Source organism: Bos mutus, chromosome 10 (genome assembly GCF_027580195.1).
Source record: "Bos mutus isolate GX-2022 chromosome 10, NWIPB_WYAK_1.1, whole genome shotgun sequence".
Classification (NCBI taxonomy): domain Eukaryota; kingdom Metazoa; phylum Chordata; class Mammalia; order Artiodactyla; family Bovidae; genus Bos; species Bos mutus.
The window spans coordinates 63701159-63725049 of NC_091626.1; the positions used below are offsets into that span (position 1 = coordinate 63701159).

The window sequence follows — 23891 nt, forward strand, 5'->3', positions numbered from 1 at the left end:
AACCCAGAGAGCCTGAAGTCATGTAGTTAGTACTATCAGAGACAGTAACTCAGAACTTTGCTCATTTGTGTATTATAATATTTTTGTATGTAAATATTATTAAAATATGTGCAACCTGACAGTTCATTATATTATGTGTAGCATTTCTCCTCTTATTTGTACTAGTAACTTGCAACTTCTTTCTTCAATAATCATGCCAGTTACAGTTTTAATGATTACAAATCTTAACTTAGTTAACTTTGAATTAATGATTTTTTATCATACTTTAATATATAACTTAGATTCAGAAAATAAAACATGTTGAGATCTCTTAATAATTGAAAGTCAAACAATTCAGAATGGTGACAATGTCAACTGGAGTAAGAAAGATAGGTTTATGGCTCTTTTCCACATTCACTATTAATTCACAGTGGCTCAGCAGTAAAGAAACTGCCTGCAATGCAGGAGATGCAGGTTCGATCCCTGGGTTGGGAAGATCCCCTGGGGGAGGGCATGGCAACCCACTCCAGTGTTCTTGCCAGGGTAATCCCATGGACAGAATAGCCTGGTGGGCTGCAGTCCATGGGACTGCAAAGAGTCAGACACACCAAGGGACTGGGAACATATGCAATCTGAAGCACTTTATCCACTAGAAAGTGCAAAATGTATATATGTAAGGCCAAATAGCACCACTTCAGCTGTTTGGAAGTAACAGGAACTCCGTGAAGCCGGGACAGTGTCTTATTCTATACTCAGAATATACAGCAGGCATTCAGTAAATGTCTGATGAATGAAAGCCAAGGATCTGATTTCCTGTGGGTTTCTTACCTTCCTTCTGGTCCATGACTACAAACTACAGTACTCTGGCCCACTGAGCAGATCATTTAATACTGTGCCACTCAAGAATCTGTATCAATACGTGTCCACCAACACCACTGAGGGGATACATTTGCCAACAGGAAATCAGTGTCACTTTCATTCACTAAAAAGACTTTGGATTTGAGTTCTGTATTACTGAAACTGCACTTTATAAATAAGCTTAAATAAAGAAAATGATAAAGTAATGGGAAAAGTATTTAAGGTTAAATAAAACTGAACTATATACTACAAATTTGAGACTTAAACAAGTCTAGGACTTTAATCTTTAGCTTTGACTGTATTTTAAAATGTCATATACAAAGTACTTTGGATAAAATACGATTAAAAAGTTAAAAGAAAAATTCCAAACCACACGCTGTATACAAAATATGTTGTACCTCTGTATAACTGTTGTTCAAATAATCTCCATACATCCATACATCCTATATAATTATTATTGTTCCGCTAGTTTTAAATCAAGTATCTGGAGCATAATAAAGCTCTTTAACAACTATCAAGGAAAGACAATGTTCTTGTTTAAAAACTGCAAGTAAGTAAGGCTGTGGCTCTGAAGTCTTACCTACTGTGAAAACAATTTTGAGTTTTTTGCATTTGCATATTATGAGTCTTGAAGGCTATGTTTTAGTTGACTGAAAATTTTTCAAGTTCTCTAATCGTCAGGAGTAATAGGAACTTTAAAAGGTGCCATAGACTATGAGGCATTAGGGATAAGAATGAAAGCATTATCTAAAAATATACTTTGTATGGAACTTTTTAATAAAAACAGCATCTAATTCTCAATATTAATGGCTTGTTGAGCAAGAATGTCTAAAATATGCTACAGAGAAAGAACTGTTCACTCTCGTCTCAGTGAAGAGATATAATCTCTTAGCCACAATTTATATCACTTAAAATGTTGTGACTCTGGAGGCAGACTTGATTTATAATCTCTCCTGCTCAGCCTTGTGAGCAATTTATAGCAGCAAAAAAAAAAAAAAAAATGTTGTGACTCCTACATTAACATAACTTTGTTTCCAAAAATTTCCAAGTTTCCATATTTAATATTTATCTGATGATTAAAATAATTTAGAACAATCCCTATTTGTTCAATTCATGGAAAATCAAAAATGATCAAAACTACATTTACCCCATGCAGAAAGGCAATATTCTATCAATTACACTTCTCAGGGAATAGATTTTCTCCATTTAAAAAAAATGTTTAGAAATGATTTTTAAAAAGGAGACCATTAATGAAATAGTTTTTGTTATAGTTAATCTGTTCTACCACAACTCTACAAACATCACTGCTATTTTCTGAAGACAAAAATGACACTTTGTAGAAAATGACATGCCTTTTGGCAGCCCTGAGTTGGCTTTGTAGCAGTGAGGGGACCCCAAGCTACTTAACCCAGTTCCTCCTCCTCCCTTCTTTGGTCCAGCAGTTCGCTTGCTAATGAGGAGTCTGGACATGGCAGGGCTATGCACGGACCCTGGAATAAGAACAGGTCTACATGGTGTTCAGAAGTTGAGTTTCATTAATAGAGGGAGCATACAGCTCAAAGAAATGAAAACAAGTGCTACTCTATTAAGTGCTCACTCACTGAGGCCGGACACGGCAGTAAGCAAGTAAGCCTCTTATGTCTGTATATGCTCACAATGTCCCTGTGAGGAGAGCAGATTATTTTCACTTTATAGAAGAGGAAACCAAAGCAAAGAACTACTTTGCCCAAGGTTGCAGATGTGAAGTAGGGATTTCAACATAGATCCCTGTGTCCCGCCCTAGACTTATTAGATCACCAACTCCAAGGAGTGGAGTCCAATAGTCTGAGTATTTATCAAGCTCTCCAGATAATTTTTTAGACATCAAGTTGTAAAATCACTGATCTATAGGAACAAATGGATTGTCTGTCAGTTCTCCATAACTATCTTCCTCAACTGAGATTTCAGTATAAATTAATTTCTTAGAAAATTATAGCCAGCTCCTAGTATTCCTCATGAAATAAGACTAGTCTTCCTTCTAACTTACCTGAGGTCAGTAAGGTTTTGTTCCATATACTTTTTGTGTGTACACACATATGAACACATTTATACATATTCAACCAGGTGGAAAGGCAGAAATGGAACTGAGAGAAGTTTCTTAAGTGCTTATACTATATGTTTATGTATATTTTAAAATTTTAGTTGATACCTTCTCTATGTAACTGTTAAAAGAACTCAAACAACATATTCATGTATACATGTAAATTATCTTTTAATATATTCTGACAGTGCCCAAACTGAAGAAGAGAGATAATGTTGCCAACTTTAACTAGGTTTTAAAAACCAAATGCTGGAATAATAACAGTTTATCACTTCACACATCCAAAACAACTTTGAGTAATCTGAGTATAGAAGAGCTAAATCAATAGAAATTCTGCCTAAGAGACTGATAAAATTCACTCAATAGGCAGGTTTGATACTCAGACAATTCCTTTAAGCAAAAACAAGGCTACATTAGTAAATCAAGGAACTCTGGTGACTGATAGAATGAAACCAAAATAATTATGATAAGCAGAATCTTTTCCTCTAAATTTTTAATGGAGCTATTTAAATGTCATATAGTTTCCATATAACATTTAGAAATTTCTTTTCATGTGGCAATTGGGTTAAAAATACAGTAGCAAGAAGAACTAACTCAAGACATGAACTAAGGAAATTTTTTCCTTAATTCCAACAGAATACAAAGAAAGAACATGAAAGTTGACAACAGGGAGGGGTTGACAAATGCTAGGCATGACTGCGATCACATAAAACTGTGCAGCAGTCTCTACCAAAGCTCAACATGTGCATACATCATGACTCACAATCCACTTCCAGGTATAAGTCCAGACATGTATATACATGTGTGTGTGCTCAGTTGCTAAGTCATGTTCGACTCTTATGACTCCATGGACAGTAGCCCGTGAGGCTCCCCCGTCTATGGGATTTTCCAGGCAAGAATACTGGAGTGGGTTGCCATTTCCTCCTCCAGGGTTTCTTCCTGACCCACGGGTTGAACCCATGTCTCCTATGTCTCCTGCACTGGCAGGCTGATTCTTCTACCACTGAGCCACCTGGGAAGCCCATATACATATGTGTATACACATAAAATGTTCATAACTGTTTTATCTGTAATACCTCCAAAACTTAAAATAACCTAATACCCATCAATAATAGCTGGAGAAGAAATTAGGCATACTCATACAATTAAATATAAAAATGAAGAAAAAAATTACTGTCACATGCAACAGCATGGATAACTGTCACAGGCCAAATATTGAGTATATAAAATATAAGCAGATATAAAAGTGAGCACCACATAATTTTAGCTGCATGAAATTCAGAAATAAGAAAATTACTCTATGGTGATAGAAGTGGAAATAGATATTATCTTTTGGTAGAGATTATTGATTAGGAGGGATCACAAAAGATCTTTCTGGGGCACTAGAAATCTACTATATCTCAAGCTGAATGATGGTTACTTGGATGTATACACTGGGGAAAAGTCAGAGCTGCACACTCAATATTCCTATACTTTGCTGTAAGTAAATTATAACTCAACTTTAAAAGTAAAAACAAAAAAGAAAATGTATTATATTCCTCAATGTCCAGGTTAACTAAGAGAGTTAACTCCATCCAGCTCATGAACCATAAGCAAGTTTAGTGAGTAAATACACAGCCTATTCTTGAAATTGGCTAGACTTAGGCTACGGCCTACTATCAAAACAATGATCAAGATGCATGTTAAAAAGTTAGCAACTATGTATTACCATTTCATGTGTGTAGGGGACAACTCAAAAGTATTTAAAAAGCAAACTCAGATATCCATAAAAATTATATTTCAATAAAAGTTTTTTTAAAAAGCAAAGTGTTTATTTTTCTATATATAATATAGTAACAGATATTCTCTAATTTTACCAAACAAGAGAATGGTAAAGACAGCTGAACTTAAGTTATCATTCAAATTTATACCTGTGTAGACAGCCTTAATACCCCAATTCTCCAGCATTATTAATGGTCTCATTCTGTGAGGATCTCATCATTAGCCAAGTCATAATTTGAATGTGGTCACTGGTGGAACATCATCATTTAAACATTTCTAAAGTAGGATCTACTCACATTTATGATGATGTTCAGAGATTCATCATTAGGAAGGAAAATACACACACTCCGGCGGTCTTGCATGACTCTATTGTTATGGAAGTTCAATTTGTTCATTGTGTTGTGGGCTCTCTAGTGGTCAGGGCTGGGCTTCGAGTCCTCGGCAATTCCTCTGGTTCCGAGTACTCCAAAGCCAAACTCTGCTCCTCATCACACTCCCTACAGGAGAAGCATCGTGATATTCGACTACGTAGGTTTCATAGCTGTAAAAAAAAAAAGAAAGTCCAAAAGGAAGGAGGTGGTGAATGAAGATGGTAAGATTGGTGAATAGACAGACGGGAGAGGAGCTGCAGCAGGACAGGGCACAGCACATCTCACAGTGAGGCCCGCCTCGTCTAATCACTGAAAACGCATGGGCACATACTCTGTACTTGGCCCACTGCCAAGTGTTTTAAAACTTACATTCACAGTCATGAATTTAACATAAAGCCAATGAGTGTCTCTACATTCAAGGTGGTACTGTGTACTGCAGGGCTTTCAAAAGCAGAGCCTGCCTTTGAGAAGTTTCCAGTCTCATATGGAAGGGTTCTGGAATAAATGAACAAAATGACAAAGCAGCAATAACAACATAACTCTCAATCCCTCTCCTTTTTTTCTTCCATTACAATCAAACTCAAAGAAATGTCTTGGATCTTACATTATATTCCTTCTTCAACCACTGTGGTCTGGCTTCCATTTCCTTCTTCTAACCAGCGTGGCTTTGCCAGAGGAAGCCAGTGATCTCAAGACCACGAGGAGAAACCATAGCATTCACTTTGATTGACCTCAGTATGTACAACACTTACTAAGGCTCTTAAGTCCTCCTTACAACCTTTTTCTCCCTGAGTTTTTATGATGCTGCCCTCTCTTCTCATTCCCTAACCTGACAATGCAAACTTTATTTTTCTGTTATTTCACCAACCAGCTAACACATAGAAATAACATGATAGTATATAATAAATATTTGTATTTATTTTATATGGTGGATTTTGGATACTTCTCATATCTAACCAGTTTATTAAACCATGTAATTTTACTTTTTAAATTCTCTCAGATATTCAGTGTAAACAATTTTGCCTGCAAGTTATAAAGACTCAATCACCAATTTTCAATTTTCAATAACTTTTTATTTCTGTCTCATGTCTCACTGCACTGGCAAGACTTTAAGAATAATTTTAAAACACGGGTGGATATTTTCTACTTTTAATGAATGTGTCTAGTATTTCATATATTATTCCTAATACAACACTATTCAACCAAGGTATGTTAAGACATACCTTCTGGGCTTCCCTGGTGGCTCAGAGGTTAAAGTGTCTGCTTGGAATGCAGGAGACCAGGGTTCGATCCCTGGTTCGGGAAGATCCCCTGGAGAAGAAAATGGCAACCCACTCCAGTACTCTTGCCTGGAGAATCCCATGGAGGGAAGAGCTTGGTAGGCTATAGTCCATGGGGTCACAAAGAGTTGGATACGACTGAGTGACTTCACTTTTTCACTTTCTTTCATGTTAAGACAACTTGCCTGTCAAACCAGTAGTAATCATTTATATTGTTCCTTTACAGCTACATTTGTAGGATATGTAGGAATTTCCAGGAATATGGATTAGTTTTATCAGGCAGAAAGCATAACCATATAGTTTTATTAGAAGAGCTATTATCACTGCTCATATAAATCAAACCATAAATAAGGCAGAATCTTGGCTTATTTGTTGGTGCAATGTCCATCTGTTATCAGCAAGAAGACAGGAGAGAATATACTCTTAGATGGCACCACAAGTAAATGTAAACTAGTATTTCTTTTTTTAAAGTATAAATAAAATACCATCCACCAGGGAGCTACTCAAAACTAAAGTAAAAACATGTACAGTATTTCCTTAGGAAGGAGACCAAAAGACCCTTAGGAGTATTTTACATTTCTTAAAGCATAAAGGCAATTGTTTCACATTAGGCTGTAGCCAGTACATCACCTTACAGGGTCACCAGAGGTCAGTGCTACAGTTCTCTCCAGTATGGGATGGCTAGAATGGTTAGCCTTTGTGTTCTATGAACACAAACTAACTGCACTTCAAATCCAACCATTCAGCTGTAGAATGCACACTTTAAACAATTCCAAAGCAAAGAAAGCCATAAGTGAACCATGCAAAGAAACAGAGGAAAATAATAGAATGGGAAAGACTAGAGATCTCTTCAAGAAAATTAGAGATACCAAGAGAACATTTCATGCAAAGATGGGCACCATAAAGGACAAAAACATTATGGACCTAACAGAAGCAGAAAATATTAAGAAGAGGTGGCAAGAATATACAGAAGAACTGTACAAAAAAGGTATAAAAGACCCAGATAACTATGATGGTGTGATCATTCACTAGAGCCAGACATCCTGGAGTGTGAACTCAAGTCGGCCTTAGGAAGCATTACTACAAACAAGGCTAGTTTAGGTGATGGAATTCCAGCTGAGCTATTTCAATCTTAAAAGATGATGCATGAAAGTTCTGCATTCAATATGTCAGGAAATTTGGAAAACTCAGCAGCGGCCACAGGACTGGAAAAGGTCAGTTTTTGTTCCAACCCCAAAGAAGGGCAGGGCAAAGAATGTTCAAACTACCGCACAATCACACTCATCTCACACACTAGCAAAGTAATGTTCAAAATTCTCCAAGCCAGGCTTCAATAGTACATGAACTGTGAATTTCCAGATATTCAAGCTGGATTTACGAAAGGTAGAGGAACCAGAGATCAAATTGCCAACATCTGTTGGATCACAGAAAAAGCAAGGGAATTCCAGAAAACATCTACTTCTGCTTCACTGACTAAGCTAAAGCCTTTGACTGAGTGGATCACAAAAAACTGTGGAAAATTCTGAAAGAGACGGGAATACAAGGCCACCTTACGTGACTCCTGAGAAATCTGTATGCAGGTCAAGAAGCAACAGGTTAGAACCGGACATGGAAGAATGAACTGGTTCCAAATTGGGAAAGGAGTATGTCAAGGATGTATATTTTCACCCTGTTTATTTAACTTATATGCAGAGTACATCATGAGAAACACTGGGCTGGAATCAAGATTGCTGGGAGAAATATCAATAACCTCAGATATGCAGATGACACTAAACTTATGGCATAAAGTGAAGAACTAAAGAGCCTCTTGATGAAAGTGAAAGAGGAGAATGAAAAGGTTGGCTTAAAATTAACATTCAGAAAACTAAGACCAAGGCATCAGATCCCATCACTTCATGGCAAATAGATGGGGAAACAATGGAAACAGTGAGAGACTTTAATTTTTTTTGGACTCCAAAATCACTGCAGACGGTGACTGCAGCCATGAAATTAAAAGATGGTTGCTCCCTGGAAGAAAAGTTATGGCCAACCTAGATGGCATACTAAAAAGCAGAGACATTACTTTGTTGACAAAGGTCTGTCCAGTCAAAGCTATGGTTTTTCCAGTAGTCATGTATGGATGTGAGAGTTGGACTATAAAGAAAGCTGAGTGCCGAAGAATTGATGCTTTGGAACTGTGGTTGGAGAAGACTCTTGAGAGTCCCCTGGACTGCAAGGAGATCAAACCAGGCAATCCTAAAGGAAATTGGTCCTGAATATTCATTGGAAGGACTGATGCTGAAGCTGAAACTCCAATACTTTGGCCACCTGATGTGAAGAAATGACTCATTTGAAAAGACCCTGATGCTGGGAAACATTGAAGGCAGGAAGGAAGGGGATGACAGAGGACGAGATGGTTGGATGGCATCACCGACTTGATGGACATGAGTTTGAATAAGCTCTAGGAGTTGGTGATGGACAGGGAAGCCTGGCGTGCTGCAGTCCATGGGGTCATGAAGAGTTGGACACAACTGAGCGACTGAGCTAAGAACAATAGTCTCAGGCATACTATGTGAGAAATACAGTTCTAAAATAATTTCATAGTCAAATATTATATTTCATGGCAAACTTTTTTCCCTATGCATAGATATATTCCAACACTTAGGCCTCCTCTCTGATATTAAATATGAGATATTTAATAGGAGTTTCCCTGATAGCTCAGTTGGTAAAGAATCCACTTGCAATGCAGGAGACCCTGGTTCAATTTCTGGGTTGGGAAAATCCTCTGGAGAAGGGATAGGTTACCCACTTCAGTATTCTTGGGCTTCTCTAATAGCTCAGCTGGTAAAGAAGCCACCTGCAAGGTAGGAGACCAGGGTTCAATCCCTGGGTTGGGAAGATCCCCTGGAGAAGGGAAAGGCTACCCACTCCAGTATTCTGGCCTGGACAATTCCATGGACGGTATAGTCCATGGGATCACAAAGAGTCGGACACGACTGAGTGACTTTCACTTTCACTTTTATGATATTAAAATCTTTTCAAGAAATTATAAGCTATGATTAAATGCAACTTATTTAAATTCAAACCATTAAGTGATATTAATCCCAGTAAAATTATTTAAATCTATACTTCAAATTGAGCTACTCATATAATTTTCCATTTCTAATTAAACCAATTAAAGGGGGTTTATTTCTACTGACCTACTTTCTAGAATTTAAAAAACAAACTAGGGAAAAATATCTTCTGAAATGGGGATGCTTCCAGAGGTTCATTAAAACAATTTTAAAATTCCATGAGTACAATTTTTATTTACTAGTTTGTTTATGGTTCAATAGTACAGTATAAAAAAGGACTAGAAGAGGATTATAAAGAAAATTTAATAAAAGCAGAGTTAAGAAGCAGTGCTGCTTCATTGCTGCTTTTCTGCTTTGAGGATAGCAAACTAGCAAAGCCCTGAAAGAGAGACAGTATTAAGATTTACTTTACCCAAGCCTGCATTAAAGCTGATTAAAAGGTTCCACTGAAATAGCAAAATTCCCGTATCTCTAATACGCTTCAGTATAAAATTTAAAGTTAGAGAGTCCTAGGGGAAAGACTTAAGACTAAATTTTTAACAATTTTAACCACAGAATTTAGTCTCTGAGCCATAGGCTACTTCTTCTGTATCCTAAGTCCCGAAGCAGTCCCAGGAGGGCACATTTCCTACTCCAGGGCAGCCCTTGTGTTCAATAATCTAGAGATAGATTATCTATGAAGAGCAAACCATGTTATAATACCATATTTCCCAAACAACAAAAGAACAGCTAATATGGTGATCAAGCTCCACCCTGCCATCTTTGTTGTCATTTAGTTGCTAAGTCATGTCTGACTCTGTGACCCCATGGATTGCAGAACACCAGGCCTCCATGTCCTCTACTATCTCCAGGAGTTTGCTGAAGTTCATGTCTGTTAAGTCAGTGATGCTAACCATCTCATCTTCTGCCACCCTTTTCTCATTCTGCCTTCAATCTTTCCCAGCATCAGCATCTTTTCCAATGAGTTGGCTCTTCACATCAGGTGGCCAAAGTGTTGGAGCTTCAGCTTTAGCATTAGTACTTCCAATGAATATTTAGGGTTGATCTCCTTTAGGATTGACTGATTTGATCTCCGTGCAGTCCAAGGGACTCTCAAGAGTCTTCTCCAGCACTACAATTTGAAAGCATCAATTCTTTGGTGCTCAGCCTTTTCTATGGTCCAACTCTCACACTCATACATGACTTCTGGAAAGACCATAGCTTTGACTATACAGACCTTTGTTAGCAAAATGATGTCTTTGCTTTTTAATATGCTATTTAGGTTTGTCACAGCTTTCTTTCCAAGAAGCAAGCATCTTCTAATTTCATTGCATAATCACTGTCCACAGTGATTTTGGAACCCAAGAAAAGAAAATCTGTCACTGTGTCTATTTTTTCCCCTTCTATTTGCCATGAAGTGATGGGACTGGATGCCATGATCTTTGTTTTTTGAATGTTGAGTTTTAAGCCAGCTCTTTCACTCTCCTCTTTCACCCTCATCAAGAGGCTCTTTAGTTTCTTTTCACTTTCTGCCATTAGAGTGGTGTCATCTGCATATCTGAGGTTGTTAATGTTTCTCCTGACATCTTTATGAATACCCACGTTTCAATTACTTGTCAATTTCCCTACTCAAACTTTAAACCCACATTATTTTAAGTTCCTTACTTCCTGATAAGCCCATTAATTATAAAGTTCCTTCATTTAAGAATCAGGAATCTCAAAAAAAAAAAGAATCAGGAATCTCACACGTGGTATGGACATTCAATACTGATTTTCAGTTTTTAGAAACTACTGGATATAGCCTTTAAAACTGTGTCACCTTGGAGTAAAAGTTTGGACTTTACTTCAGTATAATCAGTTGGTTTGTCAGTTGTGATGAAGATCTCATACTCTTACCAGAGGTTAACAACAGGGAAAGTGGGTACCATGGGTACAGAGGAACACTGTCCCGTATATCTAAAATGCACTGTCCTATATATCTAAAAGCATTCTAAAGTTAAAAAGTTTATTTAAAAAACCCTAGGTCACCAGAAATTTACTCCTTATACAACAGGTATAGTCTCACTTTGAATGGAAGATCCTTAATTCTGAGACTGTCACCCTAAGAAAAGTTAGGTGGTAATTTGATAAGAAAATTACTATAACATCAGCATGGTTAGTAGGCATATTTCAACAGTCAATAAGGTATTTTTATTACCTAACAAAAATAAGGCAAATGGTATCTTGAAAAGCTGGGTGGCAGACAGCCCTGTCTTTTAATTTAATCACTACAGATTCATGAAACTCCAATTATATACACCAGCGTTGCAGTATTTGCTTGGCATAAAGCGGAACACTAAAGCAATGGAAGATGTGCCCCTACTCCCGCGAATTCACATCAGGTTAGGGATATCACAGGGCCAGGACGCTTAGGATGGTGATACTGTGTCCCTCCTTCCCATGAGCACACAGACTCCGATGGACACTTCTGGGAAGACATAACCGATGACAGCATTAGGTGTATGAATACTGTGGCTAACGTCACTATGGAATAAAAAGTACATAGTCTTTTACTCAATGTTTTCCTAAAAGTGATATCAAAATGGCTTTGTTGTTGTTGTTCATTTATTCATTCAGCATACACAGCTACTCTGTGACAGGTGTTGTTGTAAGTGCTGAATACACAGCAATGAATAAAACAAATACTCAACTCTAATGGAGACAGACAATATATAATGTAGATAGTGACATGTACTGTGAAGAAAAATAAATTCAGAGTAGGTGAGAGAGCTGATGAAGATACTGTGGTCATGTGGATGCTATTTCATACAGGGTACTCAGGGGAAGCATTTCTAATATTTGAGCAGATATAAGAATTAAGAGAGCGATGTAATTTATTTCCTTTCTTCTTTCCTTCTTTCTTTTCTTCCTTCCTTCCCTCTCTCCCTTCTTCCCCCCATCCAACCCAGGGAAATTTTTTTCCAAATAGAGGGGACAATAAGTGCCAAAGCTCACTGATGCTTCAGAAAAGGTAAAATAACAGTAAAAACTATAGCTAACATTGACTACATACTTGTCGCGTTTAGTCGCTGAGTCATGTTTGACTCTTTCGTGCCCCATGGACTATAGCCCTGCAGGCTCCTCTGTCGATGGGATTTCCCAGGCAAGAATACTGGAGTGGGTTGTCATTTCCTTCTTCAGGGGATCTTCCTGACTCAGGGATCAAACCTGCCTCTCCTGTATCAGCAGGTGGATTCTCTACCACTGAGCCAAATGCTGATGTTAAGTACTCATGGTACATTAAAGAAAACCAACAACTCTTTGCCATGCTTCTCATGAAGAGGTAGGTAGGATCTATTTCCCTCTTCTCTTGAATCTGAGCTGGCCCTCTGACTAGCTCACGCTCAAAGCTCTGCCTCTGCTTGTAGTTGTTGTTGTTGTTATTAGTATTATTATTTTGGTCTAGCTCCTCTATTCAGATCTTCTTAGAGCAGGATCACTAGTCTGTGAGAGTATGAGTGTGTGTGTGTATATGTTTAATTTTCAATGGCAGGTACATGCTGCTGCTGCTGCTAAGTCGCTTCAGTTGTGTCCAACTCTGTGCGACCCCATAAACAGCAGCCCATTAGGCTCCCCCGTCCCTGGGATTCTCCAGGCAAGAACACTGGAGTGGGTGGCCATTTCCTTCTCCAATGCATGAAAGTGAAAAGTGAAAGTGAAGTCGCTCATTGGTGTCTAACTCTTCGCAACCCCATGGACCGCAGCCCACCAGGCTCCTCCATCCATGGGATTTTCCAGGCAAGAATACTGGAGTGGGTTGCCATTTCCTTCTCCAATGCATGAAAGTGAAAAGTCAAAGTGAAGTCGCTCAGTCATGTCTAACTCTTCGCGACCCCATGGACTGCAGCCCACTAGGCTCCTCCGTCCATGGGATTTTCCAGGCAAGAGCACTGGAGTGGTGTGCCACTGCCTTCTCCGTATATACTAATTAAAAGTGGCTTGACTGGTTTACTACACACATGTCCTTGGACAAGGAAGATTATACAGCAGGGGTTCTTAACCTTGGCACTGTTGACATTATGGGGCCAAATACTCTGTGTAGTCAGGGGCTGTCCTGTGCACTGCAGGATGTTCAGTGTTCATCTCTGATCTCTGCCCACTAGATACACGGAGAATCCCCCTCAACTCCCAGTAGTGACAACCCAAAATATCACCAGACATTGCCAAATATCAACTTGGGGGCAAAATCACCCATTGCTCAGAACCAATCGTTGAGAACAAGTTTCCTTATAGAGTCACAACAGGCTGTTCTTACCATCCAGTTAATTTTTAAGCAGTGAAAGAAAAATGTTAGTCAGTTATGTCTGACTCTTTTGTGACCCTATGGACTGTAGCCCACCAGGTTCCTCTGTCCATGGTATTTTCCAGGTGAGAATACTGGAGTGGGCTGCCATTCCCTACTTCAGGGGATCTTCCCAACCCAGGGATCAAACCCAGATCTCCTGCATTGCAGGCGAATTCTTTACCAGTTGAGCTACCAGGGAATCAAACTCCTACCAAACACACATTTTCCAACTAAATGTCAGCAACTTAGTTTCAAACTTAGAAATCTGGCTTGAACCTTAAATTTTTCCACGGCCACTAGCTTCATAACAGCTTTGAAATTTAGCCTTCTTGAAACTTCAAGTTTTAACTCAGTGTATTGCCAAACTTCTCATGTAAGCAGACTTCCATTATTACCGGTACTCGCTGTTGGAAAGTCCTATAGTCTAATCCCAGTACCTAGAAATATAAAAACTGACCTGGAAATAAATGATACCTGATTATCAATTGTCTGTACGCATCAATTTGTCTGTACACTCTGTATTATGAGGACTTCTTTTTCTTAAGTAAGGTAATTTGCTTATAAGAGTCATTCTGGACCCACAGAGTTATTTTCCTCACGAGTAAGTAAACTGAACATTTTCTACTTCATGCCCTCTTTTGCAGTTACTGCTTTACCTAAAAAAGAAAGTAGCTGATATTTATCAACTATCCAGAGCCAAACCCTCTACAAAGAACATCAGATACTCTGTTGCTGTCTCTTTCTCACCTCTAACCACTGTTTTGGTAGATAAATGCTGCTGCTGCTAAGTCCCTTCAGTTGTGTCTGACTCTGTGCGACCCCATAGATGGCAGCCCACCAGGCTCCCCCATCCCTGGGATTCTCCAGACAAGAACACTGGAGTGGGTTGCATGTCCTTCTCCAATGCATGAAACTGAAAAGCGAAAGTGAAGTCGTTCAGTCATGTCCGACTCTTCGCAACCCCATGGACTGCAGCCTACCAGGCTCCTCCATCCATGGGATTCTCTAGGTAAGAGTACTGGAGTGGGTTGCCATTGCCTTCTCCGGTAGATAAATGAGGGACTGTGAAAAGCTTAAGATCACCTCCCATATGACTGAGCCTCAAATGTTTAGAAACAATATGGGCAGAATACTGATTAAGGAGATAGACTTAACCTCCCCAATCAGTGAAACCTAAATCCTATCTAGAATCTACAATATGAGCTGTATGACCTTGGGCAAGGAACCTAATCTCTGAGCCTGACTCTTCATCAGTAAAATATGTACTATTGGCCTGCTTGGATTATTGGTCAGATTAAACAAGATAATGATTATAAAGCACTAGATATCAGGTTGTTGGGGGGATACTCACTAAAATAACAGCCATGAGTTGCCAGCTCATGAGAAGATACGTCTACAAGTGACTGACAAAAATACATATCATCTAGAGATCTAAAATTTAGAGCCAGATGCAGCGTCAGGGCTAAACTTTGGAATGTCTACTTTGGGGTGGGGAAGTTAAGTGTATTGTTGGTTGTAAATGGGACAGCTGCATATTATAAGGTGATAACTCCTTTGAAATTTAATATATTGAAAAAGAAAATGTATGTATGTGTGTATAAGTTCAAAGTGTGTGCTGGCTGACCATAGGACAGGACGTAAAAAACATCTGTTTCCATCTGTTTGGTACCATCTCTCGACTGGGGAGTACCCCTCTTCCACCCAGTATTTCCAGGGGAGCTGTCAGTCACAGTGTATACTCTTCTGTGGAAGAGTGAAGAGATGATCTCGGCAGGGATGTGACTCAAGGCTGGTCTAACAGACTGCATCACTCTTCAGTCACAGAGCTTGGTCTAAAGGGTGAACATATAACCTAAGCAAGACCAGAATTCCTCCATGAAATCTGTAATACACACGGAGAAGGCTGCACCTCCTTCTGGATTGCTGTTTGTGAGAATGATATGACCCTAGAGCTGCTGGCAATCATCTTTATGTGGTAAGAACTTTCCTGAAGAAGAAAGCCATCACAGAGGAAAGAGAAGCTCAGAAAGCATTCTGATTACATCATTTGAACTTCTATGTCTAGCTATGTCTGAAGCCACAAACTATCCCAAGGAATTCCCATATGTAAAACTAATAAACTATCCTTTCTCTTCAGCTAATTCTGCCCCTTGCAACTAAATGAGTCTTTTCTAATACAGCCCATTCAATCAAGCTGATTTACTGCTTGATATATTCATTCATTAATTCACTGAATGCCTACTATCACTGGTTACCTGTACCAATATTTACTTGAAAAAGACACTTCCCTAAGTTTTAAAGTTTTTCTCGATTCTAAAACAAAGGAGATTATTCACTATTAGTAGAGAAGACAAAAGGCGGAAAAATAGATCCGAATAAATGAAAAGTTTAGGTGACTGAGTTGCTGTTCAGATACCACCACTCTCTAAGAGCACTACATAGAGCGAGTGCTTTATGGGTATAATGCACACGTTCATTTAAGGCAGACCGAGTATACAGGACAACTAATTCATGATAATAATTTTCAGCAACAAAAGAATATCTCATCTTGAATACTAATTTGTGGGTGAATAGTCCTCTCTTATTAAAGACCACTATGTGTTTTTAAAGAGCCTCTTGATGAAAGTGAAAGAGGACACTGAAAAAGCTGGCTTAAAACTCAACATTCAAAAAAATAAGATCATGGCATCTGGTCCCATCACTTTATGGGAAATAGATGGGGAAACAATGGAAACAGGGTCAGACTTTATTTTCTTGGGCTCCAAAATCACTGCAGTTGGTGACTGCAGCCATGAAATTAAAAGACATTTGCTCCTTGGAAGAAAAGCTGTGACCAGCCTAGATAGCATATTAAAAAGCAGAGACATTACTTTGCCAACAAAGGTCCATCGAGTCAAAGCTATGATTTTTTCCAGCAGTCATGTATGGATGTGAGAGTTGGATCATAAAGAAAGCTGAGCACCAAAGAACTGATGCTTTTGTACTGTGGTGTTGGAGACTCTTGAGAGTCCTTTGGACGGCAAGGATATCCAATCAGTCAATACTAAAGGAAATCAACCCTTAATATTCATTGGAAGGACTGAGGCTGAAGCTGAAAGTCCACAACTTTGGCCACCCGATGCAAAGAACTGACTCACTGGAAAAGACCCTAATGCTGGGAAAGATTGAAGACAGGAGGAGAAGGGGATGACAGAGGACAAGACGGTTGGATGGCATCATCAAATCAATGGACCTGAGTTTGGGCAAACTCTGGGAGGTCGTGAAGGACAGGGAAGTCTTGCCTTCTGCAGTTCATGGGGTCGCAAAGAGAAGGACATGACTTAGAGACTAAACAACAAAAACAACACACTATATAAGTAGCTGTGTATGAAATGCAGTTATTGTAATATACAGTTATTGTATGTAAGGTGTGAAAATATGTAAACGCATGTATGTATCTATTTTAAATATGTAAGTATACATATTTCTTGTTTAGTCACTAAGTTGTATTCAACTTTTTGTTACCCCATGATCTGTAGCCCGCAAGGCTCCTCTGTCCATGGGACTTTCTCAGGCAAGAACACCAGAGTGGTTTGCCATTTCCTTCTCCAGGGGATCTTCCTGATCCAGAATCAGACCCATATCTTTTGCTTCTCCTGTTTGGCAGGCTGATTCTTTACACTGAGCCACCTGGGAAACCATATTATTTTTACATAAATAGCATGTATCTGTAAATATGTATATATAATACAAGCAATAACTACACTTGAAAACATTTATTGAATCAATGGAAAGTTTAGGTTAGGAAAGAAGCAATATAATGTGCTGCTTAAGCTTGGCCCCTGGAGCCTGACTGCTCCAATCTGGATGCCAGCCCTGACACCTGCCACTGCCCCTGGGCAAGACTCTTTACTTCCTCATGTCAATTTTTCTCACTTCTGAAATGGAACTGTTGTGGACATTATTAATTGGGTTACTCATTTACTATGAGGTAACATTCCTGATTTCCTATTATGGAAAACAAGTGGAATAATTGCTTTTTGGTAATATGTGTTGGTCATTATCTATGCTGTCATTCATCATATCTTGAGTTCTACAAAAAACAGTATTTCTCTCCTATTAGTAGCTAATAGATTATTTCATTTTTGTATTTAACCGATGAGATTTGCTGTATCTTGGGGCTGGGAATGGAAAGAACCTTCCAATTGAAGTAGATGTGAATTGGTGCCAAGTACCGCTCATCATACTTTACTGAATAAAATTATATGGCTAGTCTTTGGCTATAGAAAAGGGAGAATATAGGCAAGACAGGCAAAGAAGCCTTGGATTGCAATAAGGAAAAAAAATAAGTAAAATCATGTATTCATAAGCTGCAGTTAGCACTGTAAATTACTGCAACCAGCATGAGCTTGTAGTAAGAAGCATAAAAATGTTCCTACCCTTTGATCCAGTAAGCCAACTTGAAAAATGTATAAGAAGGAAATAACTGAACCAAAGCACCACACTTGATCAAAAGCACTCAGGGAACCATTATCTATCAGGGTACAAACTGGGAAAAAAATCTAAATAGTCTAACAACAGCAATGGATTAGTAAATTATGGTATATCTAAAGTAGTATCAATAATAAAAAACTGCATTTACTCAGCACAATCCCCTCAAATCACAAATACCAACTACAGCCAAAAATTACCCTGTTTCACTACATATATAGTTCTGTTTATAGAACAGAACTTTCAGGAATAAAGAACTTAGAAAAAAAAAGATGACAAGTATCACAAGCAGTCAGTCAACGAACAAACATAATCCAACTGGATTTGAGTCCAAAGCACTTCATTAAAGTTTACAACTTTTTGTCTCTCACACCATTTCTAAACTCTGGCCTTTAGAGACTTTATAATCTCTTTGAAGTGTTGAAATTAACAGAGTAGAAACAATAGAGAGAAATACAATTGTATTTTAAGTTAAATGCTAAACTGAGCAGTAAAATAAAGATTGTGGGATTTGAGAAAAGGCTGAGAACTGAGGGAAGTGCAGCATTTAGGCCAATTTCATGGAGGGAGGGGAAATGATTTGTATCCAGTAGAGAAAGAATTAAGGGTGGAGAACTACAAAGTTAAGACCCTGGGGTGGGGAGGGAGGTAGGAGACAAGCCTGAAAGGCCTGATGAAATCAGGTCATGGAAAACTCATCATGAGACACTTTCTTCAGTACCCTGAGGGGCTTCTGAGTCATGGGAACATCACACAGTGGGTCGTTTTTTTCAAAGTTGTGCTCTGTGGTATTCAGAACCCTAGGCTTTTGAATTTCTCCTTCTTTAGCATTATTTTTTGCTATGACCATACTCATTTTATCCATTCAATTACAGAGGCAAAGCAAAGGACAATGGTAACAGTGATGTTAGGGGAAATGAAACTCCCACTTTTTTAAAAACACATGAGATTAAAAACATATTTCTGCAAAGCACCATTCTGGTATACTCTCCCTAAACAGAACAGTTATAAGCATAATTCTTTTAATCAATAATTACAATGGCTTCCCTCCGGAGTTCATACAAGAAGTAATGCAGATCTTTAGAGTTATTTTAAATATTTTTAAAAGTCTAATAAAATTGGCATATGTACCCATGGTGATATCTCAAGGGAAATTAAAAGATCATTCACTTAAGTAACTTTATTATTAGGTTGGTACAAAAGTAATTGTGGTTTTGAACAAGGAATTTTAAATCATTATAACTAGGCTCAAACACATCTTTATTAATCAAAATAGGAACCATTACAAACAACACATTTTTTTTTGCCAGGGAGAAATAGGTTTGTTTATCCCTGAAGCATAAAAATCCATACTTCAGGATTCAGTGAACTCTTGGAAAGCATTTTCTGCCTCCTGCTGGTTATGGAAGCGTTTTCCCTGCAAAAAGTTGTTGAGATGCTTGAAGAAGCGGTATCAGTTGGTGAGAGGTCAGGTGAATACGGCAGATGAGGCAAAACTCTGTAGCCCCATTTGTTCAACTTTTGAAGTGCTGGTCGCGTGGCATGTGGCTCAGCATTGTCACGCGGAAGAATCGGGTCCTTTTTGTTGACCGGCTGCAGGTGTTGCAGTTTTCCGTGATCACATCAATCTGCTGAGCATGTTTCTCAGATGAGATCGTTTCACGGGGATTCAGAAAGCTGTGGTGGATCAGACCGGCAGCAGACTATCAGTGACCATGACCGTTTTTGGGTACAAGATTGGCTTTGGGAAGTGCTTTGGAGCTTCTACTTGGCCTAACCACTGAGCTGATGGTTGCCAGCTGTCATTTAAAATCCACTTTTCTATTTCCAGTTTTTTAAGGGATCTCCACACTGTTCGCCATAGTGGCTGTACTAGTTTGCATTCCCACCAACAGTGTAAGAGGGTTCCCTTTTCTCCACACCCTCTCCAGCATCTATTATTTGTAGACTTTTGGATCGCAGCCATTCTGACTGGTGTGAAATGGTACCTCATAGTGGTTTTGATTTGCATTTCCCTGATAATGAGTGATGTTGAGCATCTTTTCATGTGTTTGTTAGCCATCTGTATGTCTTCTTTGGAGAAATGTCTATTTAGTTCTTTGGCCCATTTTTTGATTGGGTCGTTTATTTTTCTGGAGTTGAGCTGTAGGAGTTGCTTGTATATTTTTGAGATTAGTTGTTTGTCAGTTGCTTCATTTGCTATTATTTTCTGCCTTATGATCCAGCAATCCCACTGCTAGGCATACACACTGAGGAAACCAGAAGGGAAAGAGACACGTGTACCCCAATGTTCATCGCAGCACTGTTTATAATAGCCAGGACATGGAAGCAACCCAGATGCCCATCAGCAGATGAATGGATAAGAAAGCTGTGGTACATATACACAATGGAGTATTACTCAGCAATTAAAAAGAATACATTTGAATCAGTTCTAATGAGGTGGATGAAACTGGAGCCTATTATACAGAGTGAAGTAAGCCAGAAAGAAAAACATCAATACAGTATACTAACGCATATATATGGAGTTTAGAAAGATGGTAACAATAACCCTGTGAACGAGACAGCAAAAGAGACAGTGATGTATAGAACAGTCTTATGGACTCTGTGGGAGAGGGAGAGGGTGGGAAGATTTGGGAGAATGGCATTGAAACATGTAAAATATCATGTATGAAATGAGATGCCAGTCCAGGTTCGATGCACGATACTGGACGCTTGGGGCTAGTGCACTGGGACGACCCAGAGGGATGGTATGGGGAGGGAGGAGGGAGGAGGGTTCAGGATGGGGAACACATGTATACCTGTGGTGGATTCATTTTGATATTTGGCAAAACTAATACAATTATGTAAAGTTTAAAAATTAAATAAAATTTTAAAAAAATCCACTTTTCATTGCACATCACAATTCAATCAAGAAATGGTTTGTTGTTTCATAGAATAAGAGACTCCAAAACGACCTTTTTTTTTGGTCAGGTCAGGAGGCACTACTTATTGAGCTTTTTCATCTTTCCAATTTGCTTCAAATGCCAAACGACTGTAGGACAGTCGACATTGAATTCTTCAGCAACTTCTCACGTAGTTGTAAGAGGATTAGCTTCAATGATGGCTCTCGGTTGGTTGTTGTTACTTTCCAATGGCTGGCCATTGTGCTCCTCATCTTCAAGGCTCTCATCTCCTTCGCAAAACTTCTTGAACCACCACCACTGCACTGTACATTCGTTAGCAGTTCCTGAGCCAAATGTGTTGTTGATGTTGGGGGTTGTCTCTGCTGCTTTACAACCCAGCTTGAAGCTGAATAAAAAAACTGCTTGCATTTTTTTTTTTGTCTAACATCATTTCTACAGTCTAATAGAATACAAACAGCAAGTAATAAGTCATTAGCAAAAAAACATAAAGAGAGAAATGTGCATTCAAATGATGTATAACATAACCACATGTATTTAAGAATCTATTCCAATATCATATGGCAAAGTTCAACAGTGCAAAACCACAATTACTTTTGCATCAACCTAATATCATTTTAAGTGCTTATTTTGACAGCACAATTAGTTTTACCTGCCAGATTTAAAAAAAAAAAGGAAAGAAAACAAATGACTGAAATTTATTTTGATAGACAGTTTTTCCAAACCTAAAGCCCAGGAAGGTGGGAGAGAGGAAGGATAACAAGTAATCCTTAATGGCTGAAACACTGGGATAGATTTAGTCATTATATATACATTTAAAAAATAAACTTAGTAAGAAAAAAAAAAAAAACAGACCTTCCTTCTGTCTAGTCTCATTCTAGTCATGTTACCTCCTCTGCTATACCTCCTCACTGTGTTCTAATCTAGATTTCCAAACGTCTTGTCTCATTCTTTAAATCTATCACCCCCGCAAAGCTGCCAGAGTGAACCTCATGAAACTGTACTTGCACATCACACCCAGCTCACATACTTCGGCGCTGCAGCAGCTCCACAGGACAGCACCTGAACTCTGAGGCACAGCCATCTTCCATCATCAGACCCCCCTCTTCCCCAGTGTGACCGCTCAAGTTGTATACTGTCAAAATTCTTTCCTTATGGTTCCCTGAGCAAGTCTTGCTCTCTTATTTCCATGCTTTTGACCACGGTGTTTCCTTGCCTATTATTTCACCCATCTCCAAAAGAACAAAAGCAAAGCGTTTTCGTTCTCCCTGGAAAACTCAAGACACAGGTCTGCGAAGCACGTCTCCACATCGGCAGGCAGCTGAGGAGTGTTTCTCCTGCATTCCTAATCACCTCTGTGCTTGCTGGTGAGTCTGCTTCCCAAAGAGTACTGGGAGAATCTGCTAGCATCTCTAGGTTTCTAATGCCTACAGTAGTCCTGGGTCTGTAATAAGCACCCAGGAAAGGTGCCCTTCCCTGGTGGCTCAGATGGTGAAGAATCTGCCTGCAATGCAGGAGGCTCAAGTTCGATCCCTGGGTCAGGAAGATCCCCTGGAGAAGGGAATGGCAACCCACTCCAGTATTCTTGTCTGGAGAACTCCATGGACAGAGGAGCCTGGTGGGTTACAGTCCCTGGGGTTGCAAAGAGTTGGACACGATTGAGCGACTAACACTATTACACTACTGAGTTGTGTTGAGTAAATTATTTAGAAATTCACCAAAAATGTGAATGAATTCCTTAGCAATTAAGATTAAAATTAGGTTCTTTAAGAAGAACCCACCCCAGCAAAGGGTGTCAATACTGGTTACAGCTTCTTGAATATTTTCTCTATGTTAATTACAGGTGAAAGGGGGCACCTTTTTTTTCCTTGTCTTTAAATTTAGTGAACAAACATAATGTCAGTACTGTCAACAAAGTAGTTTGGGGGAAAGTCTCCATGTGTATCAGGGTAAGCCAACTTGTGTGAAAGCAAACATATATAAAGATACATCGGGTGGGATGCACTAAGTTGCAAGTATCCAAGATACCTAAATTGCACTTGGACTCTGGAGCCACACTGCCTGGGTTGGACTATTTATTAGCTGTATGATCTTGGACCAGTCCCTTCACCTCTCTACATCTCAGCTTCCATATCTGTAGAATAGAAATAATAACTGTATCTACCTTAAAGGATGCTATAAAGCATATGGCAAGCCCTATATGAGAGTTACCTACTGATATTTAAACTAGTTAAATGACATAAGGGGAATTTATAAAAACTAAAGTAACTTAAAGCTTAGAAGTAGGATGGGTAAGCTTGTGGGGGGTTTGATATGGTAGCTTGATATGTCATCCAGGGCCTAGTTTCTTCTTGGTACCTTGGAATAACTCCACTTTAAGGCTGGCATCTCTCAGAGTAGCTTAATCAACCAGAATGCAGAGGCAAACAAGAGTACTGATACTCAATCTGACTGGATGTCTTGGGTTACAAGCTCTCTATCACTGGACAGAGGGGCATGGACTCTGCAGATTAGCTGAGGCCTCCCAAGGCCCACTTCCAGAGCCAGAGGTGGGAGCAACTTCCCCTGAAGTGCGTGGACATCAAAACAAAAACACGGGTACCTTTGGGAAGTTGGAAGATGAGGGGAGACGCTAGATAAGCAACCAACAAGAAGAAAAAGGCAACGGTGAAAATTCATGAATTTCAAACCACATAAACTTTATTTTTTCATAGTCATCTGTATTCAAAAGTCGTATCAGGTTTAGCAACCAGGCGCAAAAATTCCTTTCAGCCAAGATGAATTTTTAGCATGACACAGCCAACAAAAAGTGCTGTTCTCAGGGAAAATCCCCCAA

The 23891-nt window shown here is 39.0% G+C and overlaps 1 protein-coding gene across 2 annotated transcripts in view; it reads right to left on the minus strand.

Annotated features, from left to right (window-relative positions):
* Window positions 1-23891, minus strand: part of FRMD6 (FERM domain containing 6) — an 87705-nt gene that overhangs the window by 35148 nt on the left and 28666 nt on the right. For both annotated transcript variants that reach the window (XM_070378083.1, XM_070378082.1), the window contains exon 2: window positions 4975-5219. In XM_070378083.1, the coding sequence (XP_070234184.1) occupies window positions 4975-5073 (99 nt within the window). In that variant the 5' untranslated portion in view covers window positions 5074-5219. The remainder of the gene's footprint in view (window positions 1-4974; window positions 5220-23891) is intronic.